The sequence below is a fragment of the Procambarus clarkii genome, chromosome 51 (genome assembly GCF_040958095.1).
Source record: "Procambarus clarkii isolate CNS0578487 chromosome 51, FALCON_Pclarkii_2.0, whole genome shotgun sequence".
In the NCBI taxonomy this organism is placed as follows: domain Eukaryota; kingdom Metazoa; phylum Arthropoda; class Malacostraca; order Decapoda; family Cambaridae; genus Procambarus; species Procambarus clarkii.
In genome coordinates, this window is record NC_091200.1 from 15,596,327 (window position 1) to 15,618,811 (window position 22,485).

Consider the following 22,485-nt stretch of genomic DNA (forward strand, 5'->3'; position numbering starts at 1 on the left):
TTCCCTTATTCTTCAAGAAGAATTTCTCAGCTGTATCTATCTCAACTTTGTTCTTCATCTCTCATCATCCTAGTAAAGGTCATTAATTATCCAGTCTGTATCTCAGTTACTGATATCCTCTAATATTAGAATCTTAGACCTCAGCTCCCTTATCTCTGCGGTGGTCTTTTCCATTACCTTTATACAGAGTTTTATTCTGTTTACCTTCATTACGTCTTCCATTGTTTGATGGAGAATTGAAAATCATCGACGACACTACTAGCTTCATAGCACCCCAATGTTGCTCCTCCTAGAATGTATTCATCCTGATCGACCTCCTCTGATAACTGTATGTTCTTAAAGCTCCAATGTTGGTGAAGTAACAGAGCTACACTGTCTCTACCTCTGTTCACCCTCTCTTGTTCTGTTAACTGATATCCTCATTGGACAATCTCATCGTCTATAACACTGGTTAGTCATGCAGGGGTGTGGCTGGTGCTTGTGGTGGTGAGGGTAGTGGTGGTGAGGGTAGTGTCGGTGGGGGTGTGGGCGGTGTTGGGGTTCGGAGGAAGGGGTGGTGGTGGAGAGGGTGCGGGTGTGAGTTCGAAGGGCCTGCGCGCGTGCTGACTGACTATATAAGAGTGGTGGCAGCGTGGCCAGACCTCAAACCATCATCTCCGTGGGTCAGCGACACTCAGCATCTGCCGTCATCTCCTCTCCTCCACACTACACAACCACACACGTAAGTGTTCCGAGCTTTTGGGATTCGAGGGGAAGGAGGAGGAGGGGAATTTAAGGTAGGCTCCCCGATGTATACATTAAATTATCTGTAAAAGTTTTAGGCAATATTTAAAGAACGAATCTGTGTTTTTGGCTCACTCCAAGAGGGGTTCAGGGAGCTGAGGATGTTTGGGAGCTCAGAGAGTTGATAAAATTCACGGAGTTTCGAGAACTCAGGGAGCTAATTTCGAACGTTCAGGAGGCTGAGTGCGTTCAAAGAGCTGAGTGAGTTTACACAGTTGAGGGAATCCAGAGTGACGAAGACCCTTTGAGTTCTGACGAAGTATAAGCTGAGAAAGAGATCGAACCCGGGTCCTTGGACTGCAACTCCCAAGCGTTGTTCGTTTGTGAGACCGTGTACTCACCTATTTGTGCTTGGAGAATCGAGCTTAAGTTCTTGAATCCTTGCTTTTTAGCCGCAAGATGTCTAATGTAATGACTCCAGGTTAATTTCTCTATCATACCTACTTTTGACATTATGAATGACATTTGCTTCTACTCCCTGCTAATTCAACTCATCCCATTTTCCACTATTACGCTAAAAGAAAATGATCTAAAATCTCTAATTACTCATTTCTCAATCGTCATCCATGTCCACTTGTCCTATTGATACTATATGTGAACATATTTTTTTCCCCACTGAAATTCACGTCAAGAATTTTACATGTCTCTATCATATCTTCTCTTTCACCCTCCTCATCTCCTTTCTAGCTACGTCAGGTCTAGTTCTTTCGATCTTTCTTCACGCCCAATCCCTCGCAATTTTAAGTCGAGCCTTCTTGCAAACCTTTGATAAAATTTCCTGTTATGTATTTTGTTATTTGGTTTCCACGATGGCGTCGTGTACTCTAGTATTGTTTCATGTTGGCAGTGTGCAGTGATCTAAATGCCTCCTTATTCAAATTCCTGAAGTATGTTGTGACTTTTGCCAATGTAGAGCATGCTGCTGATGTTAACCTGTTTACATGTGTCTCCAGGCTTGGTGTTATGTCCATTCTCAGATCTTTTTCTCTCGTTGTTATACAAGGATGCAGTTTTCCTTCAATGTGTACTGTCCTATTAGTCTCCCGACACGTGTGTTTCTATTCGCATCACTTTACACTTACTGGCGTTGAAATCCATTAGCCTTTCCTCAGACTATACAACTTGCCTAAGTTGTCTTGGATATCTTAGAATATCTTCAGCTGTTTCAAATATTTTCATTAATTTTACATTGTCAAGAAACATCGACGTATAGGACTCAAGGTAAAGAAGTCATGAACACAAATGAGAAACAGTAAGGGTTTCGGTATCGATACTTGAGGTACTCAGCTTGTAACAGTTCACCAGTCTGATTTCTCGCCCCTTCATCGTGATTCTCTGACTCCTATCTCTTAGGTATTCTCCTGCTCATGCCAGCACAGTGTTCTGATTCATACGTGCCGCTCAAGTTTCTATATTAGTCTTTTGTCTGGAATTGTCTTAAGATTTTCATTCCAGAAAAATGTAAGTATGTGTGTGTGTGTATTTACTTTAATTTTGAATCGAGAATCGAGCCATTAGCTCTTGGACCCCGCCTTTCTAACTAATCTATTTTTCCCCTCTTATGTCTTCTACGTATATTTCTCTCTAACACACCCACACACATCCCCAGAAAGCAGCTCATAGCAGCTGTCTAACTCCCAGGTACCTATTTACTGCTAGGTGAACAGGTACATCAGTGTGAAAGAAACTCTGCGCATTTGTTTCTGCCTCGGGCAGGAAACGAACCCGGACACTTAGGACTACGACCCCCAAGCGCTGTCCATTCAGCTGCGAGGTCCCTGTGTGTGTGTGTGTGTGTGTGTGTGTGTGTGTGTGTGTGTGTGTGTGTGTACTCACCTAGTTGTACTCACCAAGTTGTGCTTACGGGGGTTGAGCTCTGGCTCTTTGGTCCCACCTCTCAACTGTCAATCAACTGGTGTACAGATTCCTGAGCCTACTGGGCTCTATCATATCTATATTTGAAACTGTGTATGGAGTCAGCCTCCACCACATCACTGCCTAATGCCTTCCACCTGTTAACTACTCTGACACTGAAAAAGTTCTTTCTAGCGTCGCAGAGGCTCATCTGAGTTCTCAAGTTTCCACCTGTGTTCCTTTTTCGCGTTCTACCCGTGTTAAAAAGTTTATCTACCCTATCACTTCCTCTGAGAATTCTGTAGGTAGTGATCATGTCTCCCCTAACTCTTCTGTCTTCCAGTGTCGTGAAATTCAGTTCCAGTAATCTTTCTTCGTAGCTCATTCCTCTCAGCTCAGGGTATGCCTGTTGGCATACCTCCGAACCTGTTCTAACTTTGTTTTGTGCTTGACTAATGTGAACTCCATCCTGGAGCCGCATACTACAGTATTGGTCTGACGTATGAGGTGTACAAGGTTCTGACTGATTCCTTACACAAGTTTCTGAAGCGAGTTCTTATGTTTGCCAGGCTTGCATACGCCGCTGATGTTATCCTTTTGACGTGCATGTGTGCGTACTCACCTATATGTAATCACTTATTTGTGCCTGCAGGATCCTAGCCGCAGGTTGTCTATTGCAATGACTCCTAAAATATTTCCCTATCCTTCCTCTTTTTAAAGTTTTGAAAGGAGCTTGCCTCTACAGCTTGCTCCTTTAGGTCATTCCATTTACCCACTACCCTCACGCTAAAGGAAAACTTTCTAACATCTCTATGACACATCTGAATCTCAAAAGGCGATCCGTGCACTCTTGTATTATTGATATTCAGTGTAAACACTTCCTCTTTTTCCACCCCTGTCAATTCCTCTGAGTATGTCTGACCTTAGGGGGCAACTGCCCCTCTCCCTCCCCTCTCTCTCTCCTTTTTAGCGTCGTCAGGTTTAGTTTCATGAGTCTTTCTTCATACCTCATCCCTCGCAATTCCGGGACGACCCTACAACATCCGCCACCACAATCCCACAACACCCACACCTCTCAAAAACAGCCCTCACCCTTCAACACCCACCACCCCATAACACCCACTACCAGAACACCCTCAACCACAACCACACCCACCACAACACCCCCAGCTCCATAACACCCCCAGCACCACGACAACCCCCTCCACCACAACACCAACCACAACACAACACCCACAAAGGCCAAAAACAACCCCCTCCCCCCCTAGGACCACTCCGTCAGCCCGCCTTTATCCAGCGTCCAATTTGAAGTTATTTTACCAAATAATTAACGTACCATCCTAAACTAGCCCATCTAATTTATCGAGGTGAGGATATCCTTTTGGTCCGAGATAGCGTCCAATCTGAGGTTCTTTAGTTCACCTAAAGTTCCTCACAATTTGGACGCTGGTGTTCAGATAGCATCCTAATTGAGTTATCCCTCGAGAGACTAAACGCGGCCGCGTGAAACAACACAGTTTCTCTTGGGGGGAGAAGAGTGAACGCGGCCGTCAGACACATGACGCGATCTCTGATTTCATTGTCAACACGGCCAGCTCTTCTCTCTCGTTTGCTCCACACACTCTCGGCGACACACACACAAGCTTAATTGACGCTAAAGTGTTATAATTGTTTGTTGTTTTATGGCAAACACACTCCCACACTCTTGGACACACACGTACACCCACACACACACACACACATACACACAAACACACACACACACACACACACACACACACACACACACACACACACACACACACACACACACACACACACACACACACACACACATTATATTATTATACACTAGAAAAAAGAAGGGAGAGGGGGGATAAGATAGGAACATATAAAATACTCAGGGGAATTGACAAAGTGGAAATAGATGAAATGTTCACACGTAATAGTAACAGAACGAGGGGACATGGGTGGAAGCTAAAAACTCAGATGAGTCACAGAAATGTTAGGAAGTTTTCCTTTAGCTTGAGAATAGTGGAAAAATGGAATGCACTTAAGGAAGCGCATTCCTTAAGATTGTGGAAGCAAATTCTATTCATAATTTTAACACCAGGTATGATAGGGAAAAGGGACAGGAGTCATTGCTGTAAACAACCGATGGCTCAAAAGTCGGGGTCTAAGAGTCAATGCTCGATCCTGCAGGCACAAATAGGTGAGTACACACACACACACCAGGTTCGAAAGGCGGGGTCCAAGAGCTAAACAGCTCGATTCCGCAGGCACATTTATCTACACCAAATTCATGCTATTCTTCCTCTCCTTCTCTTACACTTGTAGTCCGAATTGCTTGTTTTAAAATCAATTATAATACAATCCACACAGCAACAGGTCATTTGAACAAATCCACAAGGGCCGTGACGAGGATTCGAACCTGCGTCCAAGAGCATCCCAGACGCTGCCTTAATCGACTGAGCTACAACATGGCCCTTGTGGATTTGTTAATTTGATGATTGTGATTTGTGATTTGATCTATTGTGATTTCTGTGTGTCATTTGATTTCGACGCTATGTGCAGGGACGTGCTAATGGGGAGCCGGTCGGCCGAGCGGACAGCACACTGGACTTGTGATCCTGTGGTCCCGGGTTCGATTCCGAGCGCCGGCGAGAAACAATGGGCAGAGTTTCTTTCACCCTATGCCCCTGTTACCTAGCAGTAAAATAGGTACCTGGGTGTTAGTCAGCTGTCACGGGCTGCTTCCTGGGGGTGGAGGCCTGGTCGAGGACCGGGCCGCGGGGACACTAAAAAAGCCCCGAAATCCTCTCAAGATAACCTCAAGGGAGAGTGAACATGCACATATTGCAATAAACTCTCCCAAGCACATTTAATCAATATGTCTTTAGCAACGCCTCGACATTTTGGCTGTCCGTATGATCAGCTGGTTGACAGCGAGCCCGCCAACGTCACCTGTCACAGAGGCAGGAGCGACCCGGAAATTGTGAAGACGCCTTGTGGGCCGTCACTTGTGACAGGTGCACCGTGGCCCCGTGTTTCTCTCTCTCTGGCTGCCTGTCTCATTGAATGGCTGCGTGGATGGTTATCTGCAAAGATAGTTATCTGCGTGGATGGTTACACGACTATCTGATCAACTATATGTGCCTGTCTGCGTGGCTGTATTGAGATATCAACCTCGCTTTCTACTTGATAAACACACACATTCAACATTCGCTACAAGTGTTCAACATTCGTGTCTAGAAAGGCTGTATCATGCCCTAAGCAACAACCATCTTCACGATATACTGACACGCAACTGCTAGAATCCATGCAAGCATCTCCCGTTCCTCACGAATCCCAGCCCAGGAACAGGTGAGAGGGAAAGCTGGAAGAGGAGCTAGAAAATCCCCATCACTTCCCCTTCCAAAAAACAGCAACAGACCATCTCTCTCCCACTTCTCAAGTGCCATTGTTGCAAATGGGGGCTGCAAGGTGGTGGTGGTCGAGGAGCACCTGACCCGCAAGATAAATCTCTCGGTTAATGGTTAATAGGACGCTGGGTTCTGCTAATTGTGTCGCCGTGGGAAAATGGGTAAGGGGGGGATTGAGGGGGGGTTAGTAGGGGGGTAGGGGATGAGATCTAAGCATCTGAGGTGTTGTTTCTTGTGTATTCATAACCTTCACATCGTTCTCTGGCACTGTGGGTTTTGCTCTGGAAGCTGTGAGTTGAAGTGGCTTCCAATACCTCTGCTTCCTCAACCTCTGCTTCCTCATCCTCTGCTTCCTCATCCTCTGCTTCCTTATCCTCTGCTTCCTCATCCTCTGCGTGCTCATCCTCTGCCTCAACAGCAATCCATGTGTTAACCTCATTAAACACGAGTATTTTCTTTAATTTTTCTGACTCATTTGGGTTTCCAAGTTCCCGGCATGTCAATGTGTTGTGTTTGTGCTCATCTGGGAGAGACTATCCACTGTGTCAATTCCTCTTAGTATCTTGCATGTTGTAATCATATCAACTATGGTCCTATCTATCTTCTAGTTAAATTGTTAACTAGAAATTGAGTTATATAGAAATAGCGTCAAATTGAGTTCTCTTTGACTGTTCTTCTCGCTGCTGATGCATATTCTGCATTATATGAGCCTTTGAGGACGCGCGTGTGTGTGTGTGAGTGTGAGTGTGAGTGTGAGTGTGTGTGTGTGTGTGTGTGTGTGTGTGTGTGTGTGTGTGTGTGTGTGTGTGTGAGTGTGTGTGTGTGTGTGTGTGTGTGTGTGTGTGTGTGTGTGTGTGTGTGTGTGTGTGAGTGTGTGTGTGTGTGTGTATGTGTGTGTATGTGTCTATATGTCTCTTTACATTTGTCTTTATCTTCTGTCTTTATCTTCTGTTTGTGTTTCTTTCTCTGTCCCTTTCTGTTTCCCCTGTGTCTGTCTGTCTCATTATGTCTCTTCATTATCTCTCACTGTATCTATTTCTGTTTTTATAAGTTGTTTTTTCGTGTAAGGTATTTTAAGCCACGTGAAAATTTCAAAGTGAAGATTGAGACTGAATGATAAATAAGGAGAGAAAAAAAAATAAGGAATTTTTGCAGTAGCAGTTGAGGAGAAATGGGGGAAGGGAAAAGATGGAGAAGAGAAGGGGAGGAGGAGGAGGAGAGTGTAAGGGGAGAAAAGAAGGGGAAAGGGGGAGTGTCTGAGAGCAATGCAGTTTCGACCAATGAATATCTTTGTCTCTGGTAATTTGCCCATCTCTCTCTCTCTCTCTCTCTCTCTCTCTCTCTCTCTCTCTCTCTCTCTCTCTCTCTACTACTTTAAAAAAATATTTGCATGTTATTTTTCCTCTGGACACATTGTTCAAGGGGGTAAGACTGCCTTGGCTGCCTCGATGACGGTAAAGTGATACATTTTGCAATGTGGCCTCAGGCGAACACCACCGAGAAGTGTCGAGATGGAAGGAAAATTTTTGTACCAGTTTGTTTAATTCCATTTCACCTTTCCATGTATACATATACACCTGTCCATGTATATATGTAGCCACATGTTTGGATGCCCGGCGGTGCCTGGGTCTCCTTTCCCCCCTCCCCCCTCTAGTATATCTTCATCGTCTTCCTTTTCTTCCACCTTCTCTCCCACTCTCTCCTTTCCTTTCCACCTACGTCTTCCTCTCCTACCTTTCCCCCTATTCCCTCTCTCCTTACCTCCCTCTCATGTGTTTTCCAATCTTAGACTGACAAACACACATTCTCGTTTATAGCAATAGATTACAATATATATTTAAACATAAGAAACACTAACTAAACATGCCTAACACAACACACAACACACACACACACACACACACACACACACACACACACACACACACACACACACACAGGGCGTAAACTAAACATATAAAATCAGAAACAGAAAACGGCTCCACTTCGATCTGTAAGTGAAGTGAGAAAATAAGAATGAGAACAAGAAACTCTCATTAAGAGTCTTATAGTAAATACAAAAATTCTGATCAAATATTGGTTTCGTACGACACAAAAAGTGAGACCCAATATAGCAGCAGGTGATAATTAAAAATGATAATGGTTATCATAAGCGAGGAGAGTGGTGTGTGTGTGTGTGTGTGTGTGTGTGTGTGTGTGCGCGCGCACCTAGGTAGACATATATATGTGATTGCAAGGCTGATTGCAAACTTCTAAATGCCCGCCTTTCGAGCATTTTAGAATTTTAAGGCAATGACTTGAGTCCTCTCCATATTTTTCCTTCTTATATATACATTTGTAAATATGTAATTAACTTAAAAAATATATGGTTTTAACTTTAATCACTTCGTGAAACCAGAACCACTTCTCTCTCTAACATATGAGACGTTGTTTCTGAGTTCTCTCTGACTTATTGTGTCTATGGTTTCCATCTTTGGCACTCGTTCTGCTCTTTCTGCCTTGAGCAATCCCCATTAGAATTTTTAATGTGATAATCATGTCCCCTCTCACAAAATATTCCTCCTTTTCCCGAGTGTGATTTTAATCTTATCCAAACCGATAATCCTCTTCTGTTCCTCTTTTATTACTTATCTTCTTATTTACTTATCCTATTCCTCATTTTTGTTATCCCCTCCTACCTCCCTTACCCATTTATCCTTATGAAAATACCTTATCCTCTTATCTTTCTCTCCTATCTCATATCCTCTTCCCGTCTTCTCCTATCCCCTTATCCTCTCCTATTGTTCTATCACTTGTCCTCTATTCTCCTTGTTTCCTCCGTCGCTCCTCATCCTGGTGAGGGCCAGAGCCGGTGGGAGTGCCAGGTGGGAGAGTGCCAGGTGGGAGTGCCAGGTGGGAGTGCCAGGTGGGAGAGTGCCACTCACTATGACACTCAGTGACACCCACACACACACTCTCTACCCCCCTTCCCTCCGTCAGGTTTGGAAGGGGAGGTAGAGAGGTTTGGTAGGTTTGTATTTAGGTTTGACAGCTAGTGGTGGCATTCCTTGATGGCACTACCCCCCCTCTTCCCGGCAAGCATCTTTGACAGCCCCTCTCCTATATTTTCTTGTCATCTTCTCCACTGTCCTATCTCATTCCCTTAATCTTCTCTGAATACTTCTCCTGCTTTCTTCCTCTATCTGCCTTTCAAGGAGTGAGAAAGGGAAGGGGGAGGGGCAGGGAGGGAAGAGGGGAGGAGAGGGAGAGAGGGGGACTTTGGAGATGAGAGAGAAGAAAAGACAGGAAGTTAGAGAGGGGGGATAGAGAGGGGGAGGGAAGGTGGAGAGGGGGTGCATAGGGGAAGAGAAAGAGGAGGAGTAGGGGAGAAGGGGAGAAAGGTGGAGAGGGGAGGAGAGAGAGGAAGACACGGGAAGAAATAGAAGAACGAGAGGGGGGGGGGAAGAGAAGGAATTTGGGAAAGAGGGGGGAAGGGGGATGAAGGGAGAGAAGAGAGAGGGAGAAGGGAGAGGGGAAGAGAGAGATCTAATATCGAGAGTATATAGATTTCTCGGCGTAATATACACCGAGAAATCACATTATCTTGTTATATCAATGAACAAATCCACATGAGCCTTAATGACAGTTCGAATCTATGCGCTGGGTGTTCGGCTGGAAACCCCAGTTCATCTTCAGTGGAAGCCTCGGGATACTTGCGGGTGCAGTAGTACCCCAGGTTGCAATTATTTTCCCATGTCGTGGAACAGTCGACTAGAGCGTGCAACTGGGAACACCCAACACATAAGTTCGAACCCTCACCATGACTCCTGTGGATTTGTTCGGTGAGAAAGTGTTGGTTAGCTGGCTTAGGCCGAGGGCTAGGTGGAGAGTGTGGCTAGCTAATAATCTAAGCCAAGGGCTCAAATCCTCTTTAGAACCAGGCTGTTCATCCACCTAATTGTGCTTGGCTTATGTAACCAATTAATCCGCTTCCTGTTATACCAGGCGCATTGTGGACACTCAGCTCACCCCGTCCGAGTCAGCGAAGAGTTAACACATAACGCCTGACCTTTGACCTGTGTTACAGATGACCCGCGGCGCGTGCCCCACCCTGGTCCTGCTGGCCGCCCTGCTGACCCTGGCCGCCTCACAGGGCTTCTACTCTCAGCGCTATGGCAAGAGGAGCGACACCAGAGAGGTTGCAGGTGAGTAACCTGGATTATTACGCTAGCTCGGATAGGCCTGGCTTATTGTGGTATGGGGGAGGAAGGTGGTGGAATGTGGCACTCTATGGCAGCAGTGGAACACAAGAGACAGTCTTTAGGTTACAGCGGGTTGTTGCTTCAGGTGAAAGTACCGGGCCACAGCCTATAATGTATTGTATACAGTCACAGAAGTACACTTGATGCTGCCTATTAGAGGAGGGAAATTAGCTTTAAGAGAAAGAGAGAGAGAGAGAGAGAGAGAGAGAGAGAGAGAGAGAGAGAGAGAGAGAGAGAGAGAGAAGGGTCGTTTCTGCTACACTGTGACACTAGGTACCACACGCTGGAAGCAGTATAGTAACCCCCCCCCCCTCACCGCCAAGACAAAACAGTACAAAGATTTATGCATTATCCACCTTTTCTTTCCCTACCCTTTTCCCCCTTAGTACGTTAACTCACTCCCCCTCCTCCCCTCGTCACTTTTTTCTTCCTCACTCTAGGCACACTGCCCGACCTTCTCCCTCCTTTCTCCTAATTCCTAACCTACCAGAGGGTAAATCCCCACAACCTCCTCCCCTCCAACACCCTCATCCTACGACTTCCCCGCCTTCCACCCCAAGCTCCCCACCCAACACCCCTCACCCCAACCCCCCCCCCTCCCCACAGTACACCACAACACAGGTCTATTGATCCACTTATTAGACGCATCACCTGTATCACCCAATCCACCACCTCCACCCCCAACAAGGCACTTAATGCTTAGTTACAAGTGGTTTGTGGGTGGGTTCAGGGGGTGATCCCCCCCCCCCCTGTCTCCTCTTCCACACCCCATTTGTGGCGCAGGGGAGGGGAGGGGGGTGTTGGGGGTCGATATGTACACAAAATTAGTTAAGATGAAAAAGCTTTCGACTACAAGATTGTGACCCGGAGTCGTCTGAGACCTGTGGCCGGTGAATAGTGTTAATTAAGTAGATTGAATATTGTTTTTCGATGAGAGGAATAAGAGAGGGAGTCAGAGGGATGAGGGAGTGAGGGAAGGAGGGAAAGGGGGAAGAGGGGAGGAGAACAGAGGTGGGGAGATGAATGCTATACATGTGCGTCTAGATCCATATCTTGCGTGGAATAATTGAATACATGTGGGTGCCTTTAGCTTTTTTTCCTGCGCGTGTTTAAAACCCTTAACGTTTGAGATCAGCGTAGAACTGCCCTTTGAAGTTGATTCCTGAAGTGGCAGCCACTACGTCTCTCACAGCATCACACTTGATCACCACCTGAATTTTATCCTAGTTTAAAGAAGTTGTCTCTGTCCACTTTGATTATTGTCATCGGTATCTTTCACGTTGGGATCATATCCTCTGTGTTCCTCTTCCTTTCTAGGACTGTTGTATTATATTAACCTGAACTTTTTAAGTTAATTTTGTTACCATCACGAGATGAGGCATTCATCCTGCGTGTTCTTGTAAATTTGTACATGTACAATATTGGACAAAATGTATGTGCGTATGTACGTATGTACAATATGACACACAGTATGACTTATCCACACACACATACATACACACAATCACCCCCGCCCAATCATGCACACACACACACACACACACACACACACACACACACACACACACACACACACACACACACACACACACACACACACATTGCAGGAACAATATTTTAAAATCTGTCTCTAATGAACGCAAGAGAAGGTTCTCTCCCCCGATAGACCGTTGGACGCTTTTAATATGGCTAAGTATACCCCCCAGAACGGCTGCTGTGGCCCTCTGAGGGCATATTAAGGATTGGCTCAGGGCATGGCCTTGGCCTCCTCCTCCTCCTTTGCCTGCCTTTTCCTCTCTTGCTCCTCTTCTACCTCCTCTTGTATTCTTCTCCTACATCTCCCATTCTTTAATATTTTTCCTTCGACCTGATATTATTCGGAGTAGGGGGACAGGGAAAGGAAACTTTCCTTGAGGGAAAAGGATTCACGATCTTCAGTATTTTGTTATTTTACTCTGTCTTTCTGCTTTTCTACCATCTAATCCGTCAGAGAGGAGGTATAGGAGCACTAGTGACAGTAGTTTAATGTTCCAGCACCATACAGCAATACCGGCGTTGCTGGTCGCAATGTCGCCCCGCTGTGTCCGGTGCCCATCTTGGAGTCGAGTCGTGTTTCTTTCAGTTCGATCGGGCCTCTACGTTAACCGGAACGGACGATCTACCCTTCCTCAAGGCCTGCCGGAGATCAAGATCCGGTCCTCCAGGTTCATCGGTGGCTCCCGCTACGGCAAGAGGTCTGGCTCCCCTCCCGAGTCTGAATTCTCCTCTGCTATCACTCCCGAAGGTGAGTATACAAAAGATAAAATTCAGAAGAATGTATTTATGTTCACACTATTTTGGAGAGTCTGTTGACAAGCCTGAGAGCGCTGGGGGTATGAGGGATGGGTTGACGGAAATGATCCTCAAGTCTGAGGAAACGAGAGGTACTTGAGGAACGAGAAATATAGACGTAATGCACAAGGAAACACTATGTTGCAAAGGTGGGAAGAGAAAGAGAGGAGCCAGTCAGAGGGACATGCATGTACTGGTATTGAGGACATAGAGTTTACCAGAGCATGAGACAGTGAGGGGGAAACTGCATTAATAATTGCAAAGACAGGAAAGACAGAGTACGGGAAGGTCCAGAGTCCTTGCAACAGACGGTCGACAATCAAGGGAGGAAGACAAAAGAAAGAACAGTTAAAATAATCTGAATTTTGTGTAGGTGATACTAGACGATACTAGATGACCAGATAACAGAAACAGCGTAGCAACTCCGACAATTACGGCGAAGTGGAAAGTTAGCCTTGGGGGTAAGAGACAGTCAGCGGGTGCTTCGAGACTATTATCTCCCCATGGAGCAAGTTAATTTGTTATTGTTTTCAGTATTTGCTTTACCATTACTCAACATTTAATATAAACAGATTTATTAAGATGATAACTAATAAACATGGCTTCAAATCTCCATCCACCCACCCACACGTGCGGAGGGTGGGCGTCCTCGACGATCCACACGTGTGGATGGTGGGCGTCCTCGACGATCCACACGTGTGGATAGTGGGCGTCCTCGACGATCCACACGTGTGGATGGTGGGCGTCCTCGTCGATCCACACGTGTGGATGGTGGGCGTCCTCGACGATCCATACGTGTGGAGGGTGGGCGTCCTCGACGATCCACAGGTGTGAAGGGATCGACGACGACCCACCCGGGTGGGTCGAGATGAACTAATTACTACATGATCCTCCTTGACCACAGCTGATGACACCGACATGACCGCCACTCTCCTCCTGGGGGACTCTGTTCTGTGCTTCCTCGTCGACGTCCCGGACATCTACCGCTGCCTGAAGTGAGTGGTGGTGAAGGCTCTTCTGCTTCTTCTCTTTAATCTTAATGCTTTTTCCTGCTCCTCTGCCTTCTCTTCCTCCTCCTCCTCCTTCTCTTCAGCATGCTCAGCCCTAGAAGTACCGACAGAACTTGGGAAGGAGTGCATTTTTGTATGCACGCGATATATGTTATATAGGTTGACGCTAAGAGATGCGTTTCATTCAGCCTGTCAGCATTTTCAAAGATAGAGACGAAGTGGATACAAGTTAGCTACAGCAGCAGAATATATACCCAAGAAGGATGTGATTATGTTAGGTTGTTACTAAACTTAATTTTTTTCAATGGACCTTCGGTGGTAGAAGAAATACAAATTGGTAGACTGTACCACTGTACATATTAAATGCAGGTATGACGAGAGGTGAAATTTTGCCCAGTCGAGAGGACGGTGTAATCTTGCTTTGCATTCTCATTGGTCGTCTTGGGCTGTTGGTGTGGTGTAAATTGGTAGTTATCCCTTGGTTCTGTGGATGGTAGGATGCACCTAAGTGAAGCCTTGTTGTTGATAATTGGATGAGAGTGCTTTATGTTAAGTACTTTCTATGTCTAATTCTATGTCTAATTTTCTATGTCCAATTTTTTGTATTGTCACTGTATCTGTCAGTTATTTCAGTGTTGCTGGTCTGGATGTATCTGGTGGTGTTGGTAGTGTGTTGAAATGATGTGAGCTTTGATAGAGCTCTCTTATTAGTGCTGTATGAAGCACTTTGAAAAGAAGTTGTCATCTTGCCTATATATTGAGATCGTTGGGGCTGACGGTTCCCAAGTGGGAATGTAAAGCCATGAACGACATTCATCTCTTCCAAGACGTTCCATTTGGTTTCAGGAGAGTTCTACTTCTCAATGGTGGGAGGGAGTCTTCTGTCGAATATGTCTTTACTTGTTGTAGAGTCTTATAGTTGGGACAGGTACTTCCTCTTCAGTTAGTTGCATCGGTGGTGCTTCACCTTCCTCTTGATAACCTCTTCCACATAACCATTAGAGTATGCATTGTTGACAGGCTTCGAGCAGTTGCCTAAGTGTGTATTCTGGAATCTCTAGAGGAGTGCAAACTGGATCTCGATAATCTTTGTCTATCATCATTCTCAGTGTCTCATCCACGTGCCCACTGATGAGCAGCGACTCAACGTCAAGAGATCTCACACCCGATGGCTGCGACCTTCCCACTTAGTCGACAAATTCCTTCAGAGACTTAGAGGAATGCATGCACTGAAGGCTTTTTGCATTTGCTGATAACAATTTTCTTGTTCACAAAAAGGCTCTTAGCTGCTGCTTTGACATGTTAATTTATGATAATTGTAGCAATTTGCATAAGTTTTTATAAATTTAGAAGTCTAATTTTAATTAAAAAAAATTCCATGATTGGCTTTCTACTTATGCGAATACCTTTCACCTGCGCAAATCCGTGACTTTTATACCAATTTCTCCCCATGTGTGTAAACTTCTGTCACCTGCAAAATCCCTCCTTCCAATACCATTCGCTTGCAACAATGCAAATCCCTAACACATGTGCGAATCCATTTCATTTGCATGAATCACTCATCAACGCGAATTCTTCTCACCTACACGAATTCTTCTAACTTGTGCACTCCTTTTCTTCCAGGAAACCTGCGTCCGAGGAGGCGAACAATTGAAGTTCCTGAAGATTGATGTGTCCTTGGAGTTTGGGGGGGTGGGGGGAGTCAAGAGGCTAAGACCGGCGACACGGACAAGCCACTCACACCAGAAGCACAGCCCAGCAGCGTAAACCTGTGACGCAGACAAGCAGAACTTGCCAGCAGTTCATACTAGCAGCACAGACCAGTAGAACATCTCAACAGTAAACAAATGAAAAGAGTCCATTAGCACAAATTCGCACCCCGGGGTATTAAAATAGACCAACAGCACGAAGCACCGAAGAATTGGTGCTAGCACGAAGCACCAATTCGGATAGACTTATCCAACATTTAAAACAACTAAGAATTTTAATGGGGAAGCTGAAGACATCTCCCATTCACCTGACGTCATTCCCAGAGCTGCCACCTAGCTGTGGTATATGTGGTATCCGCCAGGAGAAGCCTTTCATCCACCTTCAAGACTTCTCACATATGTCACTCAAGCTTCTCCCTTCCCATATGACACTCGACCCACAATACCATTTCAATGTTATATCATATGACGTTTTCTAGGCAGTGCTGTATTTCCTACCTCCGACATGTCGACATTCCCAACTTTCCCTATATTCCCTATATTGCTCCCCAGCCATGTTCCTTTCCTCCCTGCCACCCAACTCCCTGCCACTCATCATCCTGCCACCTGTTACCCAACATCAAGGCCCCCTAGTATTATTTGATACCCTTTGCATTACTAATACTGCATCTGCTGTCAGCTCACCCCAATAATATATCACCCTTCTCAATTCATTTGACAACAGAATCCTACTACCTCCCGAGTTCCGCTATCCGTACATCAAACACAGTCTACCGCACGTCTCTATCTTTCTCCTTACGTGACACTCCCAAACCATCACCCCCCAAGCCCTTCTGACACCCGACACGTCCACCCTTCTTGACCAACCAGTGCCGCTTGAAACACCAACGCCTCTTGACACACACACACACACACACATACTCCCTGACAAACCCACGCCCCGTGACACTCGCTTATTGACACTCGCCCCACCGCACTACCACACCTCCTTGACACATCCACGCTTCCTGTCATAAAACTACTTAGCACATTGAATTATGAACCCCCGTGTCCCCAGTATTTGAAAATATGTACATTAACAATGGAATTGACAAAAATCCCAAATCTATTGTATATATTTGTTTACGTACTAGTCCTTGAAGCCTACAGACAGTCAATTGTCAGACGTAAACTTAGTATTTAACTCTTAATAAGAAATTCACTACTTTATCCTTCTATATGCTGGTCATGATTTGTGGTTTACACAAGCTGGGAGTTTACATAAGTATTAAGGGGAACAATGTTCTCAAACGCTTAAAACTAGTCAATACTGTTGGAACGTCGTTCAGAACCGCTGGAATGGATCATAACTGCTGGGGAAATATTGTAATTGCTTGAGGAATCGCCAGAGCGGCAAGAAAGCCTCACAAAAGTCAATAGACCTGGATAAATACTTGTTTAAGAGGTGCTTGTTAATTTATAAAAACAAATTAATGTGTAAGGTAAAAGATTATGAACTCTAGATTAGTTTCAAGCTAAGGATAAAATTGAATATGCATAAATTTGGTTTGATATAAATAACAACTGCCTCTCATGGGCCAAAGAGGCTTTTTGCAGTTTCCCCTTAGCCTTGTGTTCTTATGGTCTGTCTGCTGGAATTTTGTGACAACTGATGGACAAATGTTAAAACTGGAAAATTTCATCATTTCTGGAAACTTAAAACTAGATTTGCTGTCAATCAAAGAAGAACTGTGTCTCTGTATCTTCCCTAATTCTTACTCGAACCATCCCATCCCATAACAGATTATCAGCATGTATAGTTTTTCAGTATACATGACACTTATATCCAGAGGAACCAAAAAAACGGAGTCAAAACCGTACAGTGGGAAGAGAAGCGTATATAGCATGTATAAATTCATGTATACATTCATATATGTATACATATACGGATACATGCACGCAACAATGTGTCCATTACACGAGGCTGGCATGTGATGAACTTAGTGGTGTTGTTGCTAGGCTTCTCCGCTCTCTGTACCACAATGCCACAAAAAATGTCACCAATGTGTGTCAGCGATTTTCAATAAAAGAAATACACTATGGGTGTGGTTCTTTCTAATATATCCTTCTTATGTGACTGTGACCTTAGAATGCACAAGATTGACTCTTAAATGTAATAGTTTTGGCCCTTGAATTCAACAACTGAGATCTGTGAATTGTTTTGCAATAACATGTTTCCTTAAATTCAATAACTATGACCCTTAAATGCAACAACTTGACCCACTGATTATAGTAACTTGGCCCCCATAGCACAATAGCTTTGACCATTGAATACAATAGATCAGGTCATTGAATTCAGGGCATTAGAATTCAAAACTTGGGCTTTTGAGTACACACATTTGGGTCACTATAAAATAATCTTAAGAAAATTGGACGTTATCCGTGATTGTTAAACTTTCGTATTCCAGCAGATTCCGGGATGGTGGGTGGGGGGTGGGGTGGTTATGTTGGGTTAGGTTAGGCTAGGTTAGATTAAGCTAAGTCTGGTTAGGCAAGGTTTGTTCAAGTCTGGATAGGTTGGGTTAGGTTATGGTAAGTTTAGTTCGGTTAGGTTAGGCTTGCTAGGTTTGGCAAGGTTAAGCAATATCAGGATACGTTGGGCTCTCTTAAATTTGGTTAGGTTAGGTCAGGATATGTTTGGTTAGGATAGGCTAGATTAAGATAAGTTCGGTTTGGTTAGGATAAGTATAGTTAGGTGAAACTAGGATATGTTAAGTTACGTTTGGATAGGTGAGGTAATCTTGAGATGATTTCGAGGCTTAGTGTCCCCGTGGCCCGGTCCTCGACCAGGCATCCACCCAGGAAGCAGCCCGTAGCAGCTGTCTAACTCCCGGGTACCTATTTACTGCTAGGTAACAGGGGCATCAGGGTGAAATAAACATTTTGCCCATTTGTCTCCGCCTCTACCGAGGATCGAACCCGGAACCTCAGGACTACGAATCCGAAGCGCTGTCCACCCAGCTGTCAGGCGCCTATGTTAGGTTAGGATAAGTTAGGTTCGACTAATAACATGGATCACAGATAGGCCTACGGGGTAAATAGAAGCATCGCCTATCACATTTCTAACTAATTTCAGCTATACACCGAATCTGCTTCACGCTCGATCTTATTTAATCAAAACCATAGGCCTAATAAATTCAAGTACTCCTCTGTTCTTCTTCTTCACTTTCAAATATGTTATACCTCACTACTTCACTCCTTCATATATATCTCTAATAAAGATTACATTCAATTACAAATAAAATGACAAGAAAATAAAATAAAATTAATACACATGCCAGAATTTGCAGGAAGATGTACTGGCATAAAATATTATGATGTTAAAATCTTATCCAAATTATAGATAGAGCGTTTTTAACATTGCAAGCAACTGAATTGTTAGATATCTGATTCTGTACAGGAAGTCCTGCTATCCTCGTAGCCTCGTAGGGGGGCCTCATAGCCTGGTGGATAGCGCGCAGGACTCGTAATTCTGTGGCGCGGGTTCGATTCCCGCACGAGGCAGAAACAAATGGGCAAAGTTTCTTTCACCCTGAATGCCCCTGTTACCTAGCAGTAAATAGGTACCTGTTAGTCAGCTGTCACGGGCTGCTTCCTGGGGGTGGAGGCCTGGTCAAGGACCGGGCCGCGGGGACACTAAAGCCCCGAAATCAACTCAAGATAACAAGAATCCTGTTTCATAACAGCGTGCAATGTAAAGTTGATGTTGCCAATACCATATCGGGGCATACGACCTCCATAAGAGTTGCTAATGGTTCTTGGCAGTACTGTAGATGATCTTGTGTGTATCTGCGGTGTTTCACCAGCAACAGCAACTGTTCTTATGTGTACGAAGATGTTTGCTGAAATATCTCAGGTAGCTAATTTAAATCCCAACGTCATTGTGGTAGGAGGTTTCTGACGACGATTTTTTCAGGATAAGATGCCTAATTTATTTTATTGAAGGCGTTCACTGGATCTTAAAATTTACGTAATCCTCCTATCTATGAGGATTTTAATATTAGCTTGGTCTTTTTTTATGGGATGAGGTAGGAAGGTCTCATATTAATAATTGTGTTGATCTAAGTCTGTGGGTATAAGACCACATACAGTTCATCCTCCTGTTAAATTAGTACTTATAGTAACGATGAGGACCATAGTACATATATGACATAATGGACAATAAGAAAGTAGAAATAGTTACAATAAGAATAGGTCATGCTACGTCACGGCCTTTGTGGATTAGTTCATTTGATGTGGATTCATTTGATCCACATTTGATTGTGGATCTTATTTACGCAATTGTGATTTCTGTGTGATATGCATTAAGTTTTTTCCTGGGAGGCACCTAGTTTGGTTAGCACAAAGGGAGCTAACTGGGAGCCTAGGAGTCTACCTGCTTCAATTCAAAACTAGTAACAAAATACTAAGAAAAAATATGCATTCAACTTGTAGAGGTGTGGAGAAGGAGGGTACAGGAGGCTCACCTGTGGCTGATGTCCGTAGCTTCTTTGTGGCTCCGGGAGCCGACGGGTTGACTGGGGACAAGGTCTGCGTTGGTCTCTGTGAAGGTCGTGAGGGATGTTCGAGGAACTCAGCGTCTTCATAACCGAGTGGGTGGCTAGAATCAGTTGTTATTTCTTGGAGGTGCATAGTGATATGCACCTCCAAGTGAGCATATTAAACGCAGCCACCTCCACTCTCCTCAAGTACCATTAAGGGGGATATTTAAGAGAACAGCATCTATCGATACTTCTCAGGCTCAGTTTATCACACTAGAATCGGTAGTATCAACTTGGTAAATTACAGCTTGGCCATATAAATATAAGGCAATTATGTTGATTTATAAAGAGTAATGATTTGTTTCTGTATTTACAGCTATGCATATTTAAAATTTACTGCAACAGTTTCCAATATTTAAGTTTTAATTATTTACAAGTATTATTTGGAATTTCTTTTCGTTTTTCTTTCCATCACACTGTTCACTTCTTCATTCTTACACTATTCACTTATTTACCATTACCCTATTCACTTATTTACCATTACACTATTCACTTATTTACCATTACACTATTCACTTATTTACCATTACACTATTCACTTAATTACCATTACACTATTCACTTATTTACCCTCAACCTATTTTCTTATATAGTATTACACTATTATCTTATTTATCATTACAGTACTCACTTATTTACCATCACACTATTCACTCATTTACCATTAACCTATCCAGTAATTTACCACATTACACTATTCAGTTCTTCATTAATTGCGATTAGTTTGTTCCAGCAGTTCCACGAGTTGTTCTCCAAAGGACAATAATTTCTGCCTTTAGTAACCTCACTCACGCCTAAGCGCTGCTCCTCGGTCAATGTCATGATCACCACGGTATATTGTATATATGTATTTATGTGTGTTTCGTGCACTTAATCCTAGGTCCATGTAGTTACACTATAGTATTAAAGAACGGGACAGCGAGTGAGGGCACCCCCACGCCAACAATGTCACTGTGGTTGTGGGTTGACGGTAATGAGCTCCTGAACAAGTTGGTTTCAAACATCTGTGAGTGTTACGTTGTGTCGGGTGTTTACTGCAAGCCTCTCCCACCTGAGGGTCATACTTCAAAGTATACGTATGTAAGATGACCCATGTTCATTTCTGCTCTGCTTATAAGGAAGCAGGAAACTTTAATTTGGAGTTTATTACGTTTTTTTTTAAGTTTCTGAAGGGGGGGGGGAAGAGTTGCCTAGTTAGTTATCCAACATGTAGGCTGTTATAGCCTACTGTCGGGAAATATAAATATATTACTTTTTAGCGGTGATGACCAAGTGAAAGTTTAATTGATCTAAGTGTAGTATAGTAATAAACTTTACAGATTATTAGCCACAAAGGTGTAAGACCAGGTAGAGACTCCCAGGTGATGACGGAACTAGCCCAGCGGAGTGTTGCCAGTCTGCGCATGTTTCTTCAGTGTTGCCAGATTTCTGACAATTCGGGGCTCATTTCCTTTCACTAAGTACTTTGCAATTATTTCATTACTGTGTTTAAGCCTTCTGTTCCATTTTTTGAACTACTTACCCACTGAAATGAGTTGAATGTACATATACAGTATAGTGTTTAGAAGTAAATTGCTGTGGGAGGTAAAGTTTTCATTTATTGTGTGTGGGAGAAACTCGCTAATTTATGTCCACGTCGAGGCTTCGCTTGGACGGTGCGGTACCTTGTGTGTCAAAAGAGGCCAGCGTGAGCAACTGAATCCCACAATGACACTCTGCATGGAGAGAACTGCACAGCAGCCCCGACATAACGGTAAGACTAGTTTTGGGTACGTAACCTCATCCCACTATATGTATATGATAACATGCAAGGACAGCACCACGGTTTGAGTTTCAAGACAGTGGGCGCAATAGTCCTTGTACCCAACTCAAGTTAGAGAAGCACCTGTTTTACGTTCTGACGAACGTGGAAGGCCAGCTGGGGCCGCGTCGTACGGACAATAGGTGACTTTGAGGCCCCTGGGCTCTACTCCACTATGCCAAGGCAGCCTATAATGCCTCTGGGAGCCGACTGGAGGCCCTTCGTGGCTCGATGCATGTAAAGAGGAAACACACTATGGCAGCTACACAAAATACTAAACAATTTTGTTTAAAAATTGCCTTATATGAATCATGGATCTACAACCAATAAAATGCTGGTAATTTAATAGTTGCAATAATATCACTTGAATAATGTACTTTATAATTCTAAAGCCTTACTGTTGTGGTGATATTTCCGACATTACGTAAAATGGCCGTCATTACAGGAAGGAGACGTCGCGAAAAGGAAGAAATTCAACAATTTTTTTACAAAATAAAAAACAAAGCAAACTCGTCACATAGCGAAAGGTGTACAGTATACAGTGCTGATCTTAGTGATACTCCCGGTATAATACACTACGAAGCGGTATAGGTGGCGGTGCAGAAGCCAGCACACCCATGACACAAATCTTTGGCGCCATATCCCAACTCATCCTCCTGAAGTAATAGTACTGTTTGTAATTATGTGGTCGATCGTACCACTATGTCAACCTATCCTCCTGTTTAGATAGTACTTTTTGTAACTATGTGCACAA

At 44.1% G+C, this 22,485-nt stretch overlaps 1 protein-coding gene across 1 annotated transcript; it reads left to right on the forward strand.

Annotated features, from left to right (window-relative positions):
- The first annotated feature begins 646 nt into the window (after nt 1-646).
- LOC123774484 (uncharacterized) lies at nt 647-17,431 on the forward strand. The gene is made up of 5 exons (XM_045768818.2): nt 647-721; nt 10,126-10,243; nt 12,423-12,584; nt 13,536-13,626; nt 15,265-17,431. The coding sequence occupies exons 2-5, from the start codon at nt 10,126-10,128 to the stop codon at nt 15,293-15,295; spliced, it is 402 nt and encodes a 133-aa protein (XP_045624774.1). The 5' UTR covers nt 647-721; the 3' UTR covers nt 15,296-17,431.
- Nucleotides 17,432-22,485: the final 5,054 nt, after the last annotated feature.